The following is a 21,047-nucleotide window of genomic DNA, read 5'->3' as shown; positions in this document are numbered from 1 at the left end:
GAAAATAGACTACACGTTGTTCAGTGCCTTGGTCATGCTTTTGCTTCATTTGAATATATTTCCTTTGGAGGAACAACACACACATTAACAATGTTTAAAATGTACGTGACTAAATATTATCTTCTTTTCATTCATTAACTGTTGCATAAAAAGCAATATGGCACGCATATCCATGCATAACTATGGGACAACTATAAAGAGACATAAAACAGATATACAGACCTGTCCATCTTTAAACCATTGTGTGACAGGCTCTGGAAAGCCTTTGGCCAGGCATGACAAAGTCAATGTCCCATTAATTCTCACTTTCTCTTCTCTTCTGCCAAAGCTGAGAGTCTTAGAATCCCCCTCAATCTGTGGAGGTACTGAGGAAATGGCACAGGATTAATCTTATTAATCAAGAACAAACAACCTTTAGCATTGTAGCATCTCTTTACCTCGCACACCTACCCATAATTCTCAGTGTGTGTTGCCTGTGCGCTGTTCCAGCGGGGTTGGTTGCTCGGCAGGTGTAGGTGCCTGCATCCTCTCCACGGGCCGCAGCCACACGCAAAGACTGTCCACTCTGAGTATACGTGAGCTGAGGGCTGGACACAATGGGCTGGTTGTCCTTTAGCCAGGTGATAGTGGGAAGTGGGATCCCCTCAACTTCACAGTGAAGAACAGCAGGGAAGCCCAGAACGACAGTCACCTCTGAATTCTCACCGGCATCACGAATCATGGGAGCAGCTGTGAAAAGACGGAGAATTCAGAACATCTGACAATTCATTAAGTTACTTGATATCAGATCTTTAACATGGTTAGCCATAAAAGGGAAGTCTTAGATAGGCAGAGTGTTTCAGAAGAAAGATGAGCAGGGGCTCTCCAGTCTGTGAAAGAGTGAGATTGTGGAATACTTTAAAAATAATGTTCATCAAAGTCAAATTGCAAAGGCTTTGCAAATCTCATCATCTACAGTGTATACATCGTCAAACGACGGAGAAATGGACAAGGCCCAATATATAAGAAAAGACAAACGTCACTTTTTAGTAAATCAAATACATACAGAACCAACATAGTCGGATATCTAATAACTCTTATGACTCTAATATCTAATAACTCTTTTAGTGAATCAAAAACATACATTGCTACTAGTAGTGTTTGATTTCCAAATGTGATCACAAAACCAGTCATAAGAGTCTTTTTTCCTTCTTTTTTATCTCATTATTCTTTTTTTGTCTTATCATTCAAAATATTACTTTTATGACTCATTTTTTAGATTATTATTTTTATTATGGTTTTTGCAGACAAAGACAAACAATAACAAACAGACAAACCCTTCAAAACCAGAGAAACATTGGTGCAATATGCAAAATGAAGCACAAAAATAAGACAAAAAGGGAGAATGGCGGTGTACAAGACCAGCATATCCTACCAAAAATAAATTACAATAATCATATTAAAAAAATAATAATAATAACATAAAAAAAAATGAAAACATCATTGGTCCTTGTAGCTCAAAAGAAAAGTAAACACTGGGTCCCACATTCTATCAAATTTTTCAGCATTCCCAGAAATAGAATATCGGATTCTTTCAAGATGTAGAGTGGAAGTAAGTCCGGTTAACCAGTCTGAGAAGAGAGGCCTAACATTTTTCTTCCAAAAAGCAAAATAATTTTCTTAGCTACAATAATGCCATATTGGATAGGTGACCGTACCTTTGGACTGAGCGACTCAAGCAAATCTGACCAACCAAAAATTGCTATCATTGGGTCAGGAGTAAAACACAGTTATAGACTTGGGCAAAAAACTGAAATATTTCTAGCCAAAAACTCTGAATTTTAACACAGAACCAGAAAAGATGTGCCAGTGTACCCTCAGCAACTTTACACTTATCACAGATGGGAGAAACAGAAGAATAGAATTTGTTGAGCTTTGTTTTAGAATAGTGAAGTCTGTGTAAAACCTTGTACTGAATAAGTTGGTGCCTCGAATTTATAGAACATGAAAAAACAGATAAAAGACATTTATCCCAATCAAACTCTGTAATTTGAATTCCTAGGTCTTCTTCCCAAGCAGCTTTTAAATGAAAGGAGGAAAAGTTAATTACATCTTTAAAAGCATTAACAAACAAAGAGGTTAAACCCTTAGCATCTGGGGATTTGAAAATAAGTCAAAAATTTTGTTTACTAAAGGCAAAACTACAAAATCTGAAAAATTTAAACGAACATAATTCCGGACCTGAAGATATCTGAAAAAATGAGAAGAAGGAAGATTAAATCTCTCACTGAGCTGTGAGAAAGAGGCAAAAGAATTACTAATGTATAAATCTTTAACACTAAGAATTCCTTTATCTTGCCATTCCTTAAAAACTTTATCTGTAAGAGAGGGTTTAAATGAATGATTATAACAGATAGGAGAAAATAAGGAAGTGTTTGGTAAGTTAGTCACCTTCCTAATTTGATACCAGATTCTAATTGAGTTATTAAGGATTAAATTATTTTTGGGAACCTCTTTATTAGACAGGGAGTTGAAAAAGCAAAGCAGAAAGAGAAGAATGGAAGGAACTTTGTTCTATTGCTAACCAGGGGGGAGTGTCTGCTTGGACAATGCCTGGAAAAGAATCCCGCCAATACAGTAACACTCTGCAATTCGCTGCCCAGTAATACTGGCGAAAATTAGGCAAACCTAAACCGCCCAAATGTTTAGGTTTCTGCAAATGAATCTTAGATATACGAGCATTTTTAAAACCCCATATGAAAGGCATGATAATGGAGTCCAGAGTTTTAAAAAAGGTTTTGGGTAGAAAAACAGGTATGTTTTGAAAAGATATAAGAATCTTGGAAGGCTCACCATTTTAACCGCATTGATACGACCGATCATTGATATGGGGAGTGATCTCCATTTTCTATATCCTGCTTCAAGCTGTCTAATAGCGTGAGAAAATTTAATTTAACTAAATCCTTTGAATTCTTTGGGACAGTTACACCAAGATATTTCAACATATCCGGAGCTAATTTAAATGGTATACTCTGCATGAAGACTGGGTCTATATTCTTGCCAATGGGCATAAATTCACTTTTTTGCCAATTAACAGAATAACCTGAAAAGTTACTAAATGAATTTAGTAGGTCCAACAAAGGTGGAACAGAGTGCTCAGGATCTGAAAGGTATAAAAGAACGTCATCGGCATAAAGAGATATGATATGATTTACCTGACCTATGCTTAAGGGCGGAATCTGTGGATGATTTCTGATAGCAATTGCTAAAGGTTCTATGGCAATAGCAAACAGCAGGGGTGAAAGTGGGCACCCCTGTCGTGTGCCCCTATGCAAATCGAATTGTGGCGATCTATCAAGGTTAGTTAAAACCGATGCACATGGATGATGGTACAACATACTGACCCACGAGGAAAACCTATCTCCTAAATTAAATTCTTTAATAGTAGTTAGAATATATTTCCACTCCACTTGATCAAAAGCCTTTTCAGCATCTAATGCAATAACTGCCAATTTAGAAAGAGATTTTTGCTTGGAATAGATTATATTAAGAAAACGTCTAACATTGAAAAATGAGAATCTATTAGGGACAAAGCCAACCTGGTCAGGATGAATAATAGTTGAAATACATTTGTTTAATCTGGTTGCTAAAATTTTGGTGAACACTTTTAAATCAGTATTAAGAAGTGCGATTGGACGATAAGAGGACACATTTGTCTCATCCTTGCCTTTCTTAAGAAGTAAAGAAATATTGGCGAAGTAGAGAGAAGAAGGAAATTCCTGCTTGTAAAAAGAATGATTAAACATGCGTAACATAAGGGGTGCAATTTTACCAGCATATTTCTTATAAAATTCTATACAAAAGCCGTCAGGACCAGGGGCCTTCCCATTGGGAAAGGCATTAAACGCATCCAGTATCTCTTGAAGAGTAATGTCGGCATTTAGCATTTCCTGATCAGCCTCACTCAGTTTTGGAAGGGGAAGTGAATGAAGAAAGTCTACAATAGTTTGTGAAGACACAGAGGTCTTGGACTTGTATAAATCAGCATAGAATTCCATAAAGCGATTATTAATGTCTTTTGGATTAGTCAAAATGTTACCATCTTTATCAGCAATATGATGAATTGACCTGCTGGCATATGAACCCCTTAATTGTTGAGCTAATAGTTTATCTGTTTTATCCCCAATCTCAAAATGTCTTTGTTTAATTTTTAACAAAGTCTTATTCACCTGATCCAAAGTAATCTTATTATATTCATATTTAAGTGACATAATATCATTTAAAACACTCGAGTCCGCAGTATCCCTATATAATTTCTCCAAATGGCTAAGATGAGCATCTATCTCCAATAAGCGTTTTTGTCTAAGTTTCTTTGCTGTTGACTCGTAAGAAATGATATGTCCTCTCATTACTACTTTGAGAGTTTCCCATAACATGGAGTCAGAAACATCACCTTTATCATTAAACTCAATAAATTCTGTCAAACAATCTGAAATATGCTGGCAAAAATTCACATTTGAAAGGAGGTAAGTGTTAAGTCTCCAATTGTAGCTTGGCTTTGCCCAGCCAAAGTCAAAGGTTACTGTAACAGCAGAATGATCAGAGATCAGAATATTGTGGTATTTAGATGCAGAGACATTAGGTATTAGTTTGAATCTATAAAGAAATAATCTATTCTAGAATATGATTTATGGACATGAGAAAAAAAGAGAATTGCTTATCAACAGGGTGGTGTAGCCTCCAGATGTCAACAGTGTTCAATGACTTGGTAAGATGTTTAATGACTGAAGTGCAGTTAAGGAGGGGTCAGAACGAACAGGAAATTTATCCAAAAGTGGATCCAATATACAGTTAAAGTCGCCACCAATTATGAAGTGAGTATCAGTAAGAGACGGTAGAAAATTAAAAACCTTACGGAAAAAGGCTGGGTCGTCGTAATTAGGGGCATAAAGATTTAAAAACGTAAAATGTTTAGAGGCAATTAGACCAGTGACGACAACATAACGACCGTTCGGGTCCGTTAATGTGGATATGTGTTTAAACATAACAGAATTGCGAAATAGTATTGCTACACCTCTAGCTCTACATGAAAAAGTCGATTGAAAAACTTGGGACAGCCATTTACATTTCAAACGGTTCTGTTCACCATGTTTAATGTGGGTCTCTTGTAGAAAGATTATATCGGCGGAGATAGAGCGCAAATATGAAAACACTTTAGCTCGCTTCGCCTGACCGTTCAGTCCGCGCACATTCCAACTCGCTAAAGTGACACCGCCATCTTGTGATGAAGTTATATTATGTGCCATTTCACAATGTACACAAATTTAACTGCAGTAACTGAATCGCACCGATAAAAAAGAAGGGTAAACAGAAAAAACAACGTAAAACACAGAACACGTCCCCCCACCCTATCCCAGCCGCTTCCCCAAACTAAGCGGAATAAAAAACCCATATATGCGGTGAAGCCAAAAAGTGACATAAAGAGCAGCAGTTTTACAAACACAAAACGAAAGAAAAAAAAAAAAAGAATACCTAAACTGCCCTCAAATCCCTTAACTCGTGTAAATTATAACGGAAAAAAAAGACACGTCTGTCGGAGTCAAATAAAAATACTATGACTGCACTGTGTCACACTACGCTCAATAAGATGAAAAATAACAAATATGCTGATCGAACTGATCAGCATCGGCTGTGAAAAAATAAACAAGACCTGCAAGCGGTGAAGAACAAAAACAAGATTAAGTCTTGCCCGACCTTTTCCTGCTAGCACATAGTAGTGCAGACTACGTAGAGTTGTCCTCAGCTGTGATGGAGTCAACAAAAACTTGGGCCTTCTCAACGGAGTCAAAAACATGTTTAGCTGAATTATGGGTCACGAGAAGGCGAGCAGGGAAGAGCAACCCATGACGAACATTAGCCTCCTTGAGCCTTTTCCTCACGTCGTTGAAAGCTTGGCGCTGCTTCAGAACCTCGGAGGTGAAGTCGGGGAAAATGAGAATGCGCGCTCCGTTGTACATCAGGGGTGAAGACAGCCGCGCGAGACGAAGAATCTTCTCTTTATCCGGGTAGTGATGCAGTCTGGCCACCATCGTCCGAGGGCGAGATTGTGCGTTACCAACCGGGCCCGTACGATGGGCTCGGTCGATCTTCGGAGGTTTAGGAAAGTTACTGACGCCGAGAATATTTGCGAGAAAGTCAGCAACAAACTGAGTCGGGCGACCCTCCTCCACTTTTTCGGGCAGACCGATGATCTTAATATTTTGTCGCCGCGAGCGCCCTTCAAGGTCATCCAGTTTAGATGTTAGAGATTTGCACGTTTGAAACCAGTCACGACAATGAGCCTCGAGTTCGGAAATACGGCCCTCGTAATCTGCACTAGCCTTTTCGAGTTCTGTAACTCGCGAAGTGACTTCGGACAGCGAGGCCAATGTCTGAGACAGCGTAGATTCCAAAGAATCAAACTTCTCATTCATGGAGCCGCTCATTGACTTGATAGCCTCCATAATGTCAGCGAGATTAACAGGATCGGTAACGCTAGCCGCGGCCTGCGCGTCGTCCGACTGACAAGCGCCCTGTTCACCTGCATCCTCTGTTGGTTTGTCTCCTTTCCTTGATTTTGGTTTAGTCATGCCGATTGCGATGCTATTTAGCAAACTTTAAAGATAAGATTGTTGATGCAAATTAACTATTATTAAGGGAAATGAGGAGCACAAAAAAAAACACGTCTACTCCATATGGAACTCACTAGCGCCCCCCCCATGACTCATTTTTTTAGTAAAACAAAACCATAGAGCACAACCAGTGCAGTTTGATTCTTGAACAAATAATTATATTGATTCAGTTCTTTCAAAACTACTATATAAAATTAACCGGCATAGTCCAATATTTTGAACAAATGACTCTAATTGCTCAGTTCTTTTCAATGAATCAAAACTATAGAGAACAACCAGTATAATAATTCTTGAGTGAAGAAAACAACAAAACAACACAGCATAAAACGTGAAGTGTGTTTCCCAAATTAATGACTCTTATAATTACTTTATTTTTTTTATTCAGCCAAACACATATGGCTTAGAATTAATTAAATAATAAAGGAAACAGTAATAGTAAGAATTATTTACTTCCTTACGATTCCCACTGTACCTTGTACGTTCAGTCTGAACTGCCGTGTCTGTGTCCCAGCGTTGTTACTGGCCACACACTGATACAGGCCACGATCTCTTGGCCTGACAGACTTGACCCTCAACACCTGCCCCTTCTCCAGAAACTCCACGTGAGGGTCTCCGCTAGGGGATAAAACCCTGAGAGAGTTTGCGAAGAGCACACATTAGCACAGAAGCTGGACGACAGGAGCGTGTAATTACGTGCGTCTTTGACTCACTCTCCATCATGACTCCATTCCACCGTAGGCAGCGGGCGGCCACTAACTCTGCACTGCATGTCCACTTCCTGCCCTGCCATGACGATCATTTCCTGCACTCCTGAGGTGCCTGAAATTACTGGTGGAGCTAAATGTACACACACCGGCACATGTGAATAAACGAGAAACTAAAGGAATTCGTATCAAACGTTACCGGCTAAATACAAAAACAAAGCTTAATATTTATCCTTTGTTCCATACATCTCATGGTTATTTTAAATTGCACAGCTTGTCTATCTATATTTCACCTTGTACTTCAATAATATACTCCCTCCTTGCTTCCCCAGCAGAGTTCTGGGCAGTGCAGGAAAAGTGGCCAGCGTGATCATGTTGAACACGGTAAATCTTCAAAAGCCTTTTTCCGTTCTGCAGATACACCCCTGGAGTCTCCAATACCTAGAAGCACAGAGAAGGTAATTGTTTTCAAAGAGCAACAGCCAAGATTTTAGGTGAATTGTACGGCCACTTGGTGGCACTATGTTACCATTACAATGGAGGAGAGTCAAAAAGGTAGTAAAGAAAGTAAAATAAAAAAAAGTTATGAATCATCAGCATGCGTGAGGAAACCTACAGGTCTGTTGTCTTTAGCCCAGGTAATGGTTGGGGTTGGGATACCGAAAGCATCGCATCCCAGTGTGAGGGGCTGCTTCAGTGTGACCGTTAGATTCAAAGGCTGCCCATCATCTTGAATCTCTGGTGGAACTAGATTTATGAAAAGAAGAAATCATTTAGCATAATTCAATCCAGCACTAAACCTTGACCGTAATTTGCTTTCATTTAATCAGGCATGTAATCAAGCAATAAAAAGCCTTATCTACTGTAAACAACAGAACAAAACAGAAATAAGAATCACAAATACAAATTTGTAAACACATTATTGTTATAGAATTCGTAAGCCAAAAATGTGGATTATGCATTTTATATATTAGACTAAATAGACATCAATTACCAAATGCATCATGAAGCTATTAGCTGCAAAAGTCTCACCATTGACCTTTAGCCTGGTCTTCCTTTCCACCGATCCTGCTTCATTAGTGGCGACGCATTTAAAATCTCCACTGTGACTGGCCGAAGCTGAGCCAATCACCAGCGAGCCATTCTCAGCCAAAGACACACCGTGCTCCGAACGCTCCATATGGACCTCCAGGCCATTTTTGAACCATCGCACCCAAGGAGCAGGAGACCCTAGCCAGGGAATGACAACAGCAAGAGAACAAATGAGAAAGAGTGAAAGAGAAGACATCGATCAGAGAAGACAGAATCACAATTCCCTGCGCACAATGAACACACGGCTCACCAGAGCTTAAGAACAAGACCAGACATCAATCCATCTGACAAGCGAGACAACAAAGAGCAGAAACAAAGAGGATGCCAGTAAATTTCTTTCCTCAGAAGTGGCTCGGCCCATGTCCTGTCAAACAGTACTTCAAGGTGAAATGCACCGAGTGAAGATGCCAGACACAGTATATCAGAAGAGAACTGATCAAGCGTAAGAACACCAGATTTATAGCTCAAAGACAAAAGTCAAGAGACTTCAGGACAGCAGCAAGGGGAGTAGTTCAAACACACCAATGAGGTCCTATATCAGCCTCCAAAAGCCCTTTAACAGATGTGTGATGAACTTTACTAGGTTAGCTTTAAGTGACGGGGCAGGGGGTAACCTTGTACTTGTTTTACAGTCACCTCTTAAACCCACTCAAAGGCTATCTGTTTGGTTTCAGCCAGAGCACTTTAGATGTAACTCTATGCGACATGTAGAGTCTGTATAGTGATGGAAGGATAAAAAACTGTCCCAAAAGTAGTATTTGGACACTTTCAAAACTATTAGGAATAGTTCATCATGTTCTCACTCTTCAAACTTTAGTTTAATCTTCAACAAAAAGAAGATGAGAAACCTCTGAGGTTTTTCCTTTATTGAAATTCCAGGTGACCAAAATGTTGAAGATCCAAAAAGGTCATAAAGGCATCATAAAAATAATCTATATGAATCACCCGTTTTATTCCAAGTCTTATGAAGAGAAACAATCGCTTTTATATGATCAGATTTGTAAAACAGATTTCCCCTCGTGTTGTTTTAAAACTGTGACTTTTTTATTTTATTTTTTTTAAAGCATAAAAGACATTTTTCGCTGTTGTTTTGGACCCTGTTTTAAAATTAGTTCACTTGAACTCATTCTAAAAATATTGGTGAAATAGTGTACATATCTTAATCGATAAAGGTGAATGTGAATCTAGAAACATTTTACTGATTGTTGTGCATACTGTATGAAAGATCCAGTCAGTAGCACTAAATGATCAGTGCTCTATCGAGTTTGAAAAAATGCAAGTTGTTTACTGACACTAGTGTTCATTTTAGCAGTAAATGGCAGTGAATTTTATGTACAGTATATTAGCAAAAATGTTGGTAAATGCACCTTTTTCCAAAAAGCCTGTATTGACAAAAAGCAATTGAAACATTCCGCAAAATATCTTCTTATAATATGTTCCACAGAAATAAACCGAGGCCAAATTCACACAGGTGTCCTATTAGAGTAATCACAAGTGTAGTTCGTCACGTTAACTATCCACTAATGTTTTAACTACAAAGTGCATAAATGCTTTCTGTCTTCACTTTCTTACAAGCTTTTTAGTGAAGTATTTGTGCAAGCTTTAAAATAAATGTCACTTGGTGTAATAATTTATTACGTAATTCAAAGATATTCATACATTTTTAAGTGCATCGTAAGTGTCCAAAAACTTTTAGGGGCCGCTGTATACAATAAGTCAGCCCCTTTTTTTTAAACAACAAGCCAATCAGAAGTGGAGGGAAAAGAACTCCCAGAGCAGATGTTTACAGTCATAATGTTTGGATTGATTGTTTTTGTGACTTAAAGAATGGTGTGCAGCTGGTGCCGTTTACATTACAGGATAACATTAGGAGAAGTTTATTTGTCAGAAATCCCTTGAACAATACTTTGGATGATGCACGTTATAAAAAGAGTTTTGTGTGTGTTCCCTGGGTGGGGTCATGTCTTTCAGTTCAAGCCAGATTACATGGATCGATCTGAAAAGAACAGACTTCTTCACTCCTACTCCTTTTGGCACATGTCTGCTTTATCTAACACACCTGTAGGATTCAGGAATTTGGAAACAGTGCATGTTCTACATAGATGAAAATAAATATACGTTTTCCCTGATTACAGAAAACATGCACCCACTAAAATGTCATTCAGTGTAAGTTTTTTGGCGTATTTAAGACCGTAAAATAAGACATTAAGACAGTAAAATATATGCATCTTATTCTTTTAGATATTTGAACACATACAATTTAAAATTAGCATGCTGTTTGAATATTTACATAAATATTGTGTTTTAACATTTCATTCTTCAAAAACGTATCTGAAACCTTAATAGTAAACACTTTACTTACAATGAATATGTATTTTTTTTATCAGCATATTGTGCTTTTGTTCAGCAAGGGCATATTAAATATTAAATATGTTAATTTTAAATAAAAGTTCTTCCTTTTGCTCATATGAAAATAATATAAATAAATATATCATTAAATAAAAAATAAATAAATAATTATACTCTTAAAAGTGATAATCACAAATAGCAAATATTATAATATATTATAATTGTTTTTATGATGATTCATGAGATGTTATAACACATTATAAGGTTTTTTATAACAGTTATTTTAATACTATTTCACAATATCACTATATTTCTTACTGGCTTAGTGAACATTAGAGGCTTGCCGATCCCAAACCTTTTTTTTTAGTGTAGAGTGAAATCATAACACAGCACCTATGAATCAACCGTAAAGGCTGTGTTTGAGTTAGCTCATTTCCCATGAAGTGTGATTATCAGGCACGTCACTTTATTATAGAGACAAGCACTTACATTGGAGCCTAATGATTACCGTCATCCGCCACCAAACATGCACGACAAGCACAGCCGTTTGCACTTATTTACTGTCATATCTGCATTAAGTACCTCTCATTAAGCGCTAAACAGATGTCTGAATCCTCAGTCGCCATAACAACGTTAGCGATACAACACAAACGCAAGAAAACGAACAGCAATTCAGCACAATTTTCACTTAATAGCAAGGATAACTTGACCATCTTTGCCCTGATTCAAGACAGACTGATAACCGGCTGTAAAAACGGCCCATCAGACCCTTTCTTCCCCTGTACTCTCGCTCTTAGCCCTCCTCCTCCTCTCCGCCCGCAACAGTCCCTAATTAGGATTCCTCTCCCAGTGGGCCATCGCATGCAGGAAAGCAGATGTGGCCCTCAGAGACAGAGGAGAAGAGTAGTGTTCCAGCTGCTGCACACACACATACACACACATCATGTCACATCCGCGACACGCAGGGTTGCCATGGCGGGTTTCCATCAAAACAACACCTATTAGCTTACAGTGCGCACGGGAAGAGCCGGGTACGTATTACTGTAGACACAGATTCACACCAAACACCTCTCATTTCTAGCAAGTGAAGGCATTTTACTTCCTTTCCAGGTCTGTTTATGTGAAACGAGCTGTTAAACCTGCGCAAAGTGTTACCGAACGAGGATGTTGCCAGCAGCCGAAATGAGGCGGTGGTGAGAAAAGAGACCATATGGTGAGAGACAGCAGGAAAAAAAATAAATTCCCAAAGACAGCTCTCAGTACAGATTTTATCACATCACTCTCTCACACACATATGCTTGTTTACATATATATATGTCTTTATTTTTGTTATTATAGTTTTATTACTTGCTAAAATTATTTATATACACTAGTTTGGGGTCAATGAGACTTAAAATACCTAATTAGCAGGCATGCTTTTGTATATATATATATATATATATATATATATATATCAAATGATAGATCAAATGATAATCTATTATATTATACATTCTACAACTCAACCAAAAATCACAGAAATAAAATCTGACTTCGCATAAATATGTTGAAGAAAATCGGGAAAGTAGAGAAAACTACATCGCTTGTTTGAACTGTAATTTTGATAAAAAATGATACACTTCGATTATAAATTTATAGATTCCCTGCTGGTATGTGGTCGGTTTATGCTGGTTTCGCTAATGAACAGTCACAGTGTTTAACAGCAAAACCTTTTTTTTTAAAGCTTGTAAAGTCGGTCAACAAAAGGTCGTTTTGCTTGTTAAACAAGTTGAGCACCTTGTGTATAAATTACAATTGAGATCAAACCAAGCGTTAATTAACCCAGTAATGTAAAGATGAAAATACACCACAAATACAGAATTATACATCTAAAACATATCAAACAGTGAGAAATTATGCTAGTTTACATACCTCTTGCAGGGCAAGGGATGAGCACTCTGCTGTTAGCCACAGTTTCAATGATAGTCTCGCCATTTGTCTTAAAATGGGGGCCCTCTGTAACCACATAAAATAATTATACTGGAGTTACACAGTACTAACATAAAGTACAAGGTTAACATTATAGGCCCAAAGCAAAAGGTCAACTCAGTGGTGAAAGTGGAGCACAGGAACACAAGGATAAGTGATTTGTGACCATGTTCACTGGTTTAAACACTCATATAAGTCATGGTTAGTCTTGATTTAAATTGGCTGGGGATAATGATATATTGTCTTCCTTAAATGTTTTGGTTTCCAGAGAGTTCTTCGTGAGATGACAAATGGTTATAGTTGAACAATGTAATTCATGCGGTTTTGCTCAAGAGACATACCTAAAATGTTTAGAACAATCTCGATGGTATCTTCTCCAGCACTGTTCCTGGCTACACAGCTGTACGTGCCGCTGTCCGAGTGCTGGACCTCCTGGATCTTCAGCATCCTATCACCGCCCACAAGAAGTCCGTTACGAAGCCAGCTGATCTGAGGGCTTGGCTCTCCCTGGACTACGCATGGCAACACCACCGTCTGGCCAATCAAAGCCTTAAGAGACGTAGGCGCCGGCTGAATCCTTGGTTTAGCTGTTAGGATAAATCCAGTACAAAAATGTTGTTTGGTAGTTTATTTGTTAAAGGAAATTTGAATTAGAGAATTTTAAGAACGTAAGTGTCTGCAAAGACCACACTATCCTCTTGATTGAGGTTTGAGTTCAGCAAGATTATTTAATGTATTTGAAAGATCTCATGCTCATCAGTGCTGCATTTACTTGATACAAATAAAGCAAAAACAATACAATTTTCAGCAACTATTAATAGTCTTTAGTGTCACGTGATCTTCAAGAAATAATTTAATATGCTGCTCAAAAAACACCATAATCAATGACGTAAACAGTTGTGAGAATTAATATTATTGTGCTACTTTTACAGGGGTTCTTTGATAAATATAAACTTAATTTGAAATAAAGTTGAAGTTGAACCTGAATTCACTTTCTCTTTTGATCAATTTAATACATCGTTGTTGTTCAACAGAAGAAAAAAGTACTTTAAAAAAGTACTGACCCCACACTTTTAAATGCCATTGTATGCATTCTTTAAGCTATGAGGAGAACACCATGGTATATAATTATGCTAATCATGAGTATATATGAAAATATAATGGCAATTCTGTCTGATACTATCACTGTATCATAGTTCTACCACAGCATTTTTTGTTACAAGATGAACTGCAAAACCTCGAAAGAGATGTTATCATTGAAAGCATGAATAATTGCATGAACCACGAACACTCCCAAAAATGTATTTTAGGAGTTTTTCCACAGATAAATCCTGAAATTATTGGATTGTACCTTGTACTTGCAAATTGTAGGTGAGTGAGATGTTCCCAGCTGGGTTAGCAGCAGAACAGGTGTAGAATTTACTGTCTATCAGCCTGACATCACTAATCTTCAGAGAACCAGACGGCAGAACAGTGAACCTGCGTAAGAAGAGGTCAAAGGTCAGGCTGTGACGGCAAAAGATGCATGTTTTAGAGAAAACGTGTCTGTTAAAAGAGTACGTGTGGTGTATATGAATGTGTGGTCTTGTGTATATGCATGCAAGATGGTTTCTAACTTGCGCAATTGAAACCAATTGAGAAAATCAGCTTGGTTTCATTTGGCCTGCAATCTTTTGAACATTTGCTTAGCAACCTTATTATGGCAACCTAAATACAAATACAACTAATAAATCTGAAAGGAAGCTACAAGCTACTATATTCAACAAACCCCTTTTGGGACAAAGTACTCCGCCTCCCACTTTTTTCTCACAAGCCTTGCACATGTGGACTAGCTGAGATCACTAAACAGTGGGTCGCGGCCAAGATTCGTACCCAAGACTGACTTCACACAGATTACACAGAATTTCTAAAGAATGAACAAAATTCTAAAAGTTTCGTTTTTTATAAGTTGAATCTAACTACGAAACAATCCAAGTTCTCGTGAAGCATTTGTTTTATAATAAAAAATCTTTTGAATTTTGAGTTTTGATTTCTGATTTTATGCTAGACTAAGCAGCAGTCTTCAAGATACTTTTTTGATTTCTTTACTTTTTTTCAAGGAATTATGGCTGTAAATGGCAACTTAAAAATAAATAATATACAGCATAATTTGGGAAAGAGCATCAGTTTCAACGTATTTTCAGTGTTTATATTTTTCTTTCTTTCTTAAAATATTATAGGTGTAATGACTGGTCGAAGACAGGTGGATCCATTTGCGACAGACTTTAATCGTGGTCAGACAGGCAGGGTAAAACAGGAGCGAACGACAGTATACAGGGGAATCCAAGAGACGTAAACAAAGACAGGCAGAGGGTCGGTAGGCAGGCAGAAATCAATCGTAGAATCAAACAGGAACAAGGTCGGCAACAGGAATACAGATACAGGGATAAACGCTCGGAATTGCTGTACAAACAAACAAGACTTCGCACAGATTGATGGCAGGGCAGATCTTTTAAAGGGGAAAGGGAATGAGGAACACCTGGCAGCGCTAATCAGTCCAAGGCACGGGATTATGGGAAATGGAGTCCTAGAGCGATCAGTACTCGGGTGAGGGCTCCCTCCGGTGGTGGTCAGAGAGAGCCACAGAGGTGCTGTTCATAACAGAGCCCCCCCCCTGCGAGCGGCTCCGGAAGCGAGGGGTGATTCGACGCCGAGGTCTTCCACGGGGTCTGGGAGCAGGTTTGTCGGGGTGGTCCTGGTGGAAGGTAGCGATGAGTGAAGGATCGAGAATGTCTCGAGCAGGTATCCAGGACCTTTCTTCTGGTCCATAGCCCTCCCAGTCGATTAGGTACTGCAGTTCCCTGCCTCGGCGTCGTGAATCCAGGATTTCTCGAACCTGGTAGGCTTCCTCGCCATCGATGATTAGGGGGGGGCGCCTCGGCAGCAACCTCATCCTGGTCCCTCTCTCCTCCCGGGCCACCGGCGGGTTTAAGCAAAGAGACATGGAATGTAGAAGCAATACGGTAATTAGCAGGGAGATCTAGGCGGTAAGAAACTGGTGAGACTTGTGCAATGACCTTGAAAGGACCCACGTACCTTGGGCTTAGCTTCTTGCAGGGTAACGAAGTCGGAGGTCCCGGTCGATAGCCAGACCCAGTCGCCAGGTGAATATTCCGGCCCTCTCGGCGATGGCGGTCGGCTTGTTCTTGAAACCTCCTGACTGCTCCTCTGAGATGAAGCGTGAGCCGAATTCCACACTTCCTCACTCCTCTGTAGCCACGAATTGATTGCGGGTAGTGCTGAGGGTTCTCCAGACCAGGGAAATAGTGGTGGTTGAAAGCCCAGGACACATTGGAAGGAGTCAGCCCGGTAGATTGCTTTCTCAATGAGTTCTGCGCATACTCAGCCCAGACAAGATAGCGGCTCCAATCGCTTTGATTGTCGTGGCAGTAATTCCGTAGAAATTGAGACAGTTCCTGATTCATGCGTTCAGCTTGACCGTTGGATTGGGGGTGATAACCTGACGTTAGACTTACATTAATATTGAGTTGGGAACAGAAGGCTTGCCAGACTCGAGAGGTGAACTGTGGGCCACGGTCTGATACAATGTCCTCTGGTAAGCCGTAAAAACGGAACACTTGCTGTAAAAGCACCTCGGCAGTTTCCCAGGCTGTGGGTAATTTCGGCAGAGGTATGAACCTGCAAGACTTAGAAAACCGGTCAACAACCGTGAGCACCGTGGTGAAGGGAATTGAGACCGGCAGATCCGTCACGAAGTCGATGGCAATGTGAGACCATGGTCTTTCTGGTATGGGTAGCGGTTGTAGGAGTCCTGCTGGGCGTTGGTGAGAGGTTTTAGTGATGTTGCATATTTGGCACTGTTGAACGAATTGGATAGTGTCCGAGCGTATGGTTGGCCACCAAAAGCGGTTGTTGACTAAGTGAAGGGTGGCAGTGATACCTGGATGACCGGAGCTGGGGCTATCATGAATCCAATGGAGAACTCTTGATCTCAGGGCTTGAGGCACATAGGTTCGATTGGGTGGGCATGCTGGGGGCAGGTTCATCAAGTTGTGCCTCAGAGATCTCCGTCATGATGTCCCACTGAACTGGAGCCACAATACGAGCCGACGGTAGAATGGGGTCCATAGAGAATTCGCAGAGGGGGTGCTCGAACTGCCTGGATAGGGCATCTGCCTTAGTGTTCTTAGAGCCTGGGCGATAGGTAACCTTAAAATCAAACCGGGAAAAAACAGAGACCATCTAGCTTGCCGTGAATTTAGGCGTTTAGCGGACTGGATGTATTCAAGGTTTCTGTGGTCAGTCAGGATAGTGAATGGGAATTTGGCCCCCTCCAGCCAGTGCCGCCACTCCTCAAGAGCGGATTTCATCGCGAGGAGCTCTCTATCTCCCACATCATAGTTGCGTTCCGCTGAGTTGAGTTTACAAGAATAGTAGGCACAGGGGTAAAGTTTTGCTGGGTGCCCGTGGACGTTGAGACAAAATGGCTCCGATGCCTACATTCGATGCATCCACCTCGACTATGAACTCCCGGTTGGGGTCTGGGTGATGGAGTATCGGAGCGGAAGTGAACTTATCCCTGAGTAGGTTGAATGCTTGGATACTGTCGGGTGACCACGATAGGCGATGTGAATTCCCTTTAACTAGTGAAGTGAGGGGAGCTGCAACAAGACTAAAATTGCGGATGAATCTTCGATAGAAATTCGAGAAGCCCAGAAAACGTTGTAACTCCTTGACAGTGGAGGGGCGTGGCCACTCCACTACTGCTTTGACCTTGTGCTCGTCCATCGTTACCCCCTCCGCACTGATGATGTATCCTAAGTAAGCCACTTGGGTCTTGTGGAACTCGCATTTCTGGAGCTTGGCGTAAAGTTGATTGTCTATTAAGCGTTGGAGAACTGACCTGACGTGAGTGACATGGGCATCGAGGTTATCTGAGTAAACAAGGATGTCGTCCATGTAAACGATGAGAAATTGATTTAGCATATCTCTAAACACCTCATTGACGAAAGCTTGGAAGACCGACGGACTGTTTGCAAGTCCGAACGGCATAACGAGGTATTCATAGTGCCCGGAAGTTGTTGAAAAAGCTGTCTTCCACTCGTCTCCCTCTCTGATACGGATCAAATTATAGGCATTACGAAGATCTAGTTTTGTAAAGAATTTTGCTCTCATGCGGTTGTTCCAGGAGGCTGGTACTAGTGGCAGCGGATAGCGATATTTAACTGTAACCTCGTTCAGACTGCGATAATCAATACAGGGCCGAAGACTACCATCCTTCTTCTTGACGAAGAAAAACCCCGCGGATGCTGGTGAAGTAGATGGGCGAATGAATCCCTTGGCGAGTTCTTCCTCGATGTATGATTTCATTGCCTCTGATTCTGGTTGTGAGAGGGGGAAAACACGGCCTCGTTGAGGAATGCGTCCGGGCATGAGGTCGATGGCACAATCATACGAACGGTGAGGTGGTAGTTGTGTTGCACCCCTTTCACTGAATGCTAGGGCGAGATCTTGATACTCCCCAGGAAGTTCGGGTGGCATGGTGACCCTCTCTTCGGAGGGAAATGACTTCTCTTCAGAGGGAGATGGCTTGGAAGGAGATTGGTGTACAGGATTGTTCAGACAGTGCTTGTGACAGTTTGATGACCAATGTGTTATTTGGTGGTCGGCCCAGGATATGGTGGGGTTGTGAATCTCGAGCCAGGGTAGTCCAAGGACGATGTGATGTTTGGGAGACTGAATTACAAACAGGCGAATAGATTCGAATGAAGGGGCTTACTTGCAGTACTAAGGTTTCCGTGACTGATGAAACATTACCGGGTCCAAGAGGGCGTCCATCTAGCGCCGCCACTGCAACGTGAGGTTCACATGGGACAAGAGAGATTCCATTAGACTTAGCAAAAGATTGATCGATAAAATTGCCGCCGCCCGAATCAATGAGGGCAACGGCCGTAATCCAAGTCCGTTTCACCTTTAGCTGGACATGAATCTCAAAAGAATCAGAGTGAGTTTGATGTCTTACCGATGCTGCTTGATGGCGCTGGGGACGTGTGGGGCATGACATTCGGAAGTGCCGGCCTGACCACAGTAGAGACACAGGCGCCACGCACTCTTCGATCCCGCTCCTTGGAGTCTAAGTGGGCTGAACTGATCTGCATGGGCTCTGGTGCCGTTAATCGAGCAAGGCTTTGAACGGAAAACTCTCACACTTGTCGTGGCGCGCTCTGAGAATATTATCCAGCTTGATTGCGATCTCCATGTACTCCTCAAGCGATCTGCCTTCATCGCGACACGCCAGTTCCTTTTGAAGGTCCGTGTTCAAGCCTCTACGATACATTAGTTTGAGAGGTGATTCACCCCAACCTGATTGGGCAGCAAGCGTGCGAAAAGTGAGAGTATAATCCGCTGCAGTGCTGGTACCTTGAGCGAGGGTAAGCAGTTGCTCTCCGGGATCTTTCCCTCCGGCTACTTGTTCGAAGACTCCCCTGAATTCTTGCACAAAATCATTGTACGAGGGAAAAGACATGCGACGTGCTTCCCAGGTGGCTGTGGCCCAATCGAGCGCTCTCCCGGTGAGCAGAGAACAGATCAAAGCAACCTTGCTATCTTCAGTGGGGTATAAACTGGGTTGTTGGCTAATAAACAAAGCGCATTGCAACAAAAAACCCTTACATTTTGCGGATGATCCGTCGAACTTGTCGGGCAGACTGAGACGAGGACTGAGGTTAGATTGAGGCGGAGTCACGGTAGGCTGAACGGGTTGAGCGGCATGTTGGTCTGGATTCCCGGTAGCGAGGGTTAAAGTGTGGATCGATCTCACCAGTTCCTCAGTTAAAGTGGTGAGTTTGTGCAGTTGATGCTGGTGCGTGGCGAGTATGGCGGCTTGGGACGAGACTTCTGACATCACCTGATACATATCCGCTGGATCCGGTAGTGGCGAAGTCTTCTGTAATGACTGGTCGAAGACAGGTGGATCCATTTGCGACAGACTTTAATCGTGGTCAGACAGGCAGGGTAAAACAGGAGCGAACGACAGTATACAGGGGAATCCAAGAGACGTAAACAAAGACAGGCAGAGGGTCGGTAGGCAGGCAGAAATCAATCGTAGAATCAAACAGGAACAAGGTCGGCAACAGGAATACAGATACAGGGATAAACGCTCGGAATTGCTGTACAAACAAACAAGACTTCGCACAGATTGATGGCAGGGCAGATCTTTTAAAGGGGAAAGGGAATGAGGAACACCTGGCAGCGCTAATCAGTTCAAGGCACGGGATTATGGGAAATGGAGTCCTAGAGCGATCAGTACTCGGGTGAGGGCTCCCTCCGGTGGTGGTCAGAGAGAGCCACAGAGGTGCTGTTCATAACAATAGGTAAACTTGAAAATTTACAGTGATTTTTTGTTTGTTTGTTTGGTTTGCAGTTTTGGAGTGACTGTTTCTTTCATTTCTTCTGTACGTGTGTGTGTGTGTGTGTGTGTGTGTGTTTGTTTGCTTATATGAAAATATACAATGAAAATTTCTCAAACAACAATCAGTTTTGGAATGACTATTTCTTTCATGTATTCTTTTTATTTTTTCAAAGCATCAATGCTGACGATTTAAACATTTACAGTAAAAATTCATGAAATGCACAATGCTTTTTGCATTTCTCAGCAATTCAGCATACTGGCACCTAAAACATGTATGTAAATTTATATACTGGATCTGCTGAATACCTCTTGTTTGATATCCAATAATTGTATTTTCTTTGGGTTATTTTCTCTAGATTTGGGTTAAAAAATTCCAAACAAATGCCAACATATGCCAAATTCATGTTGGATCAGTGTTTTAACCCTGTTATGGCAGTTTGAACCAGCCTGAACCAATACATGTGCCTGCTGGGAAAATTGGACTATAGGTAATTAGTGCAATCAAGGCTGCTGAGAAAGAGAAAGAGAAAGAGAAAGAGAAAGAGAAAGAGAAAGAGAAAGAGAAAGAGAAAAAGCAATTCACTGTCAAATAAAGCTTCTAAATCACAAAGGTTAAAGCAAACACTGGTGCCCCCTGCAGCCCGCAGCCACCTGATTCTGGATTTAACACACTTTCCACACACAATCTTCTTTCCTGTGTGGCAGATGTCTCTGGAGTGGCATGTTATTCTCGTCAGGCAGACTGAGACGTCGACATGCTGTTTTATGAGACAGGAAGCTCCTGGAGACTCAAACGTTATGCAGGCTACACTTCTTCCTTTGTGACTATCACTCAAAACACACACACACACACACACACACACACACTCATTC

General features: G+C 40.9%; 1 protein-coding gene across 1 annotated transcript in view; it reads right to left on the bottom strand.

Moving 5' to 3' along the window:
* Positions 1-21,047, bottom strand: part of hmcn2 (hemicentin 2) — a 72,338-nt gene that overhangs the window by 24,471 nt on the left and 26,820 nt on the right. The window contains exons 23-32 of the mRNA XM_043247695.1: positions 14,115-14,242; positions 13,105-13,350; positions 12,707-12,790; positions 8,387-8,584; positions 7,971-8,101; positions 7,648-7,795; positions 7,361-7,487; positions 7,123-7,280; positions 451-729; positions 223-365 (exon numbers count right to left, since the gene is read on the bottom strand). Coding sequence (XP_043103630.1) covers positions 223-365; positions 451-729; positions 7,123-7,280; positions 7,361-7,487; positions 7,648-7,795; positions 7,971-8,101; positions 8,387-8,584; positions 12,707-12,790; positions 13,105-13,350; positions 14,115-14,242 — 1,642 coding nt within the window. The remainder of the gene's footprint in view (positions 1-222; positions 366-450; positions 730-7,122; positions 7,281-7,360; positions 7,488-7,647; positions 7,796-7,970; positions 8,102-8,386; positions 8,585-12,706; positions 12,791-13,104; positions 13,351-14,114; positions 14,243-21,047) is intronic.

The sequence above is a fragment of the Puntigrus tetrazona genome, chromosome 8 (genome assembly GCF_018831695.1).
Source record: "Puntigrus tetrazona isolate hp1 chromosome 8, ASM1883169v1, whole genome shotgun sequence".
In the NCBI taxonomy this organism is placed as follows: domain Eukaryota; kingdom Metazoa; phylum Chordata; class Actinopteri; order Cypriniformes; family Cyprinidae; genus Puntigrus; species Puntigrus tetrazona.
This window is presented reverse-complemented; position numbering and strand designations above follow the sequence as displayed.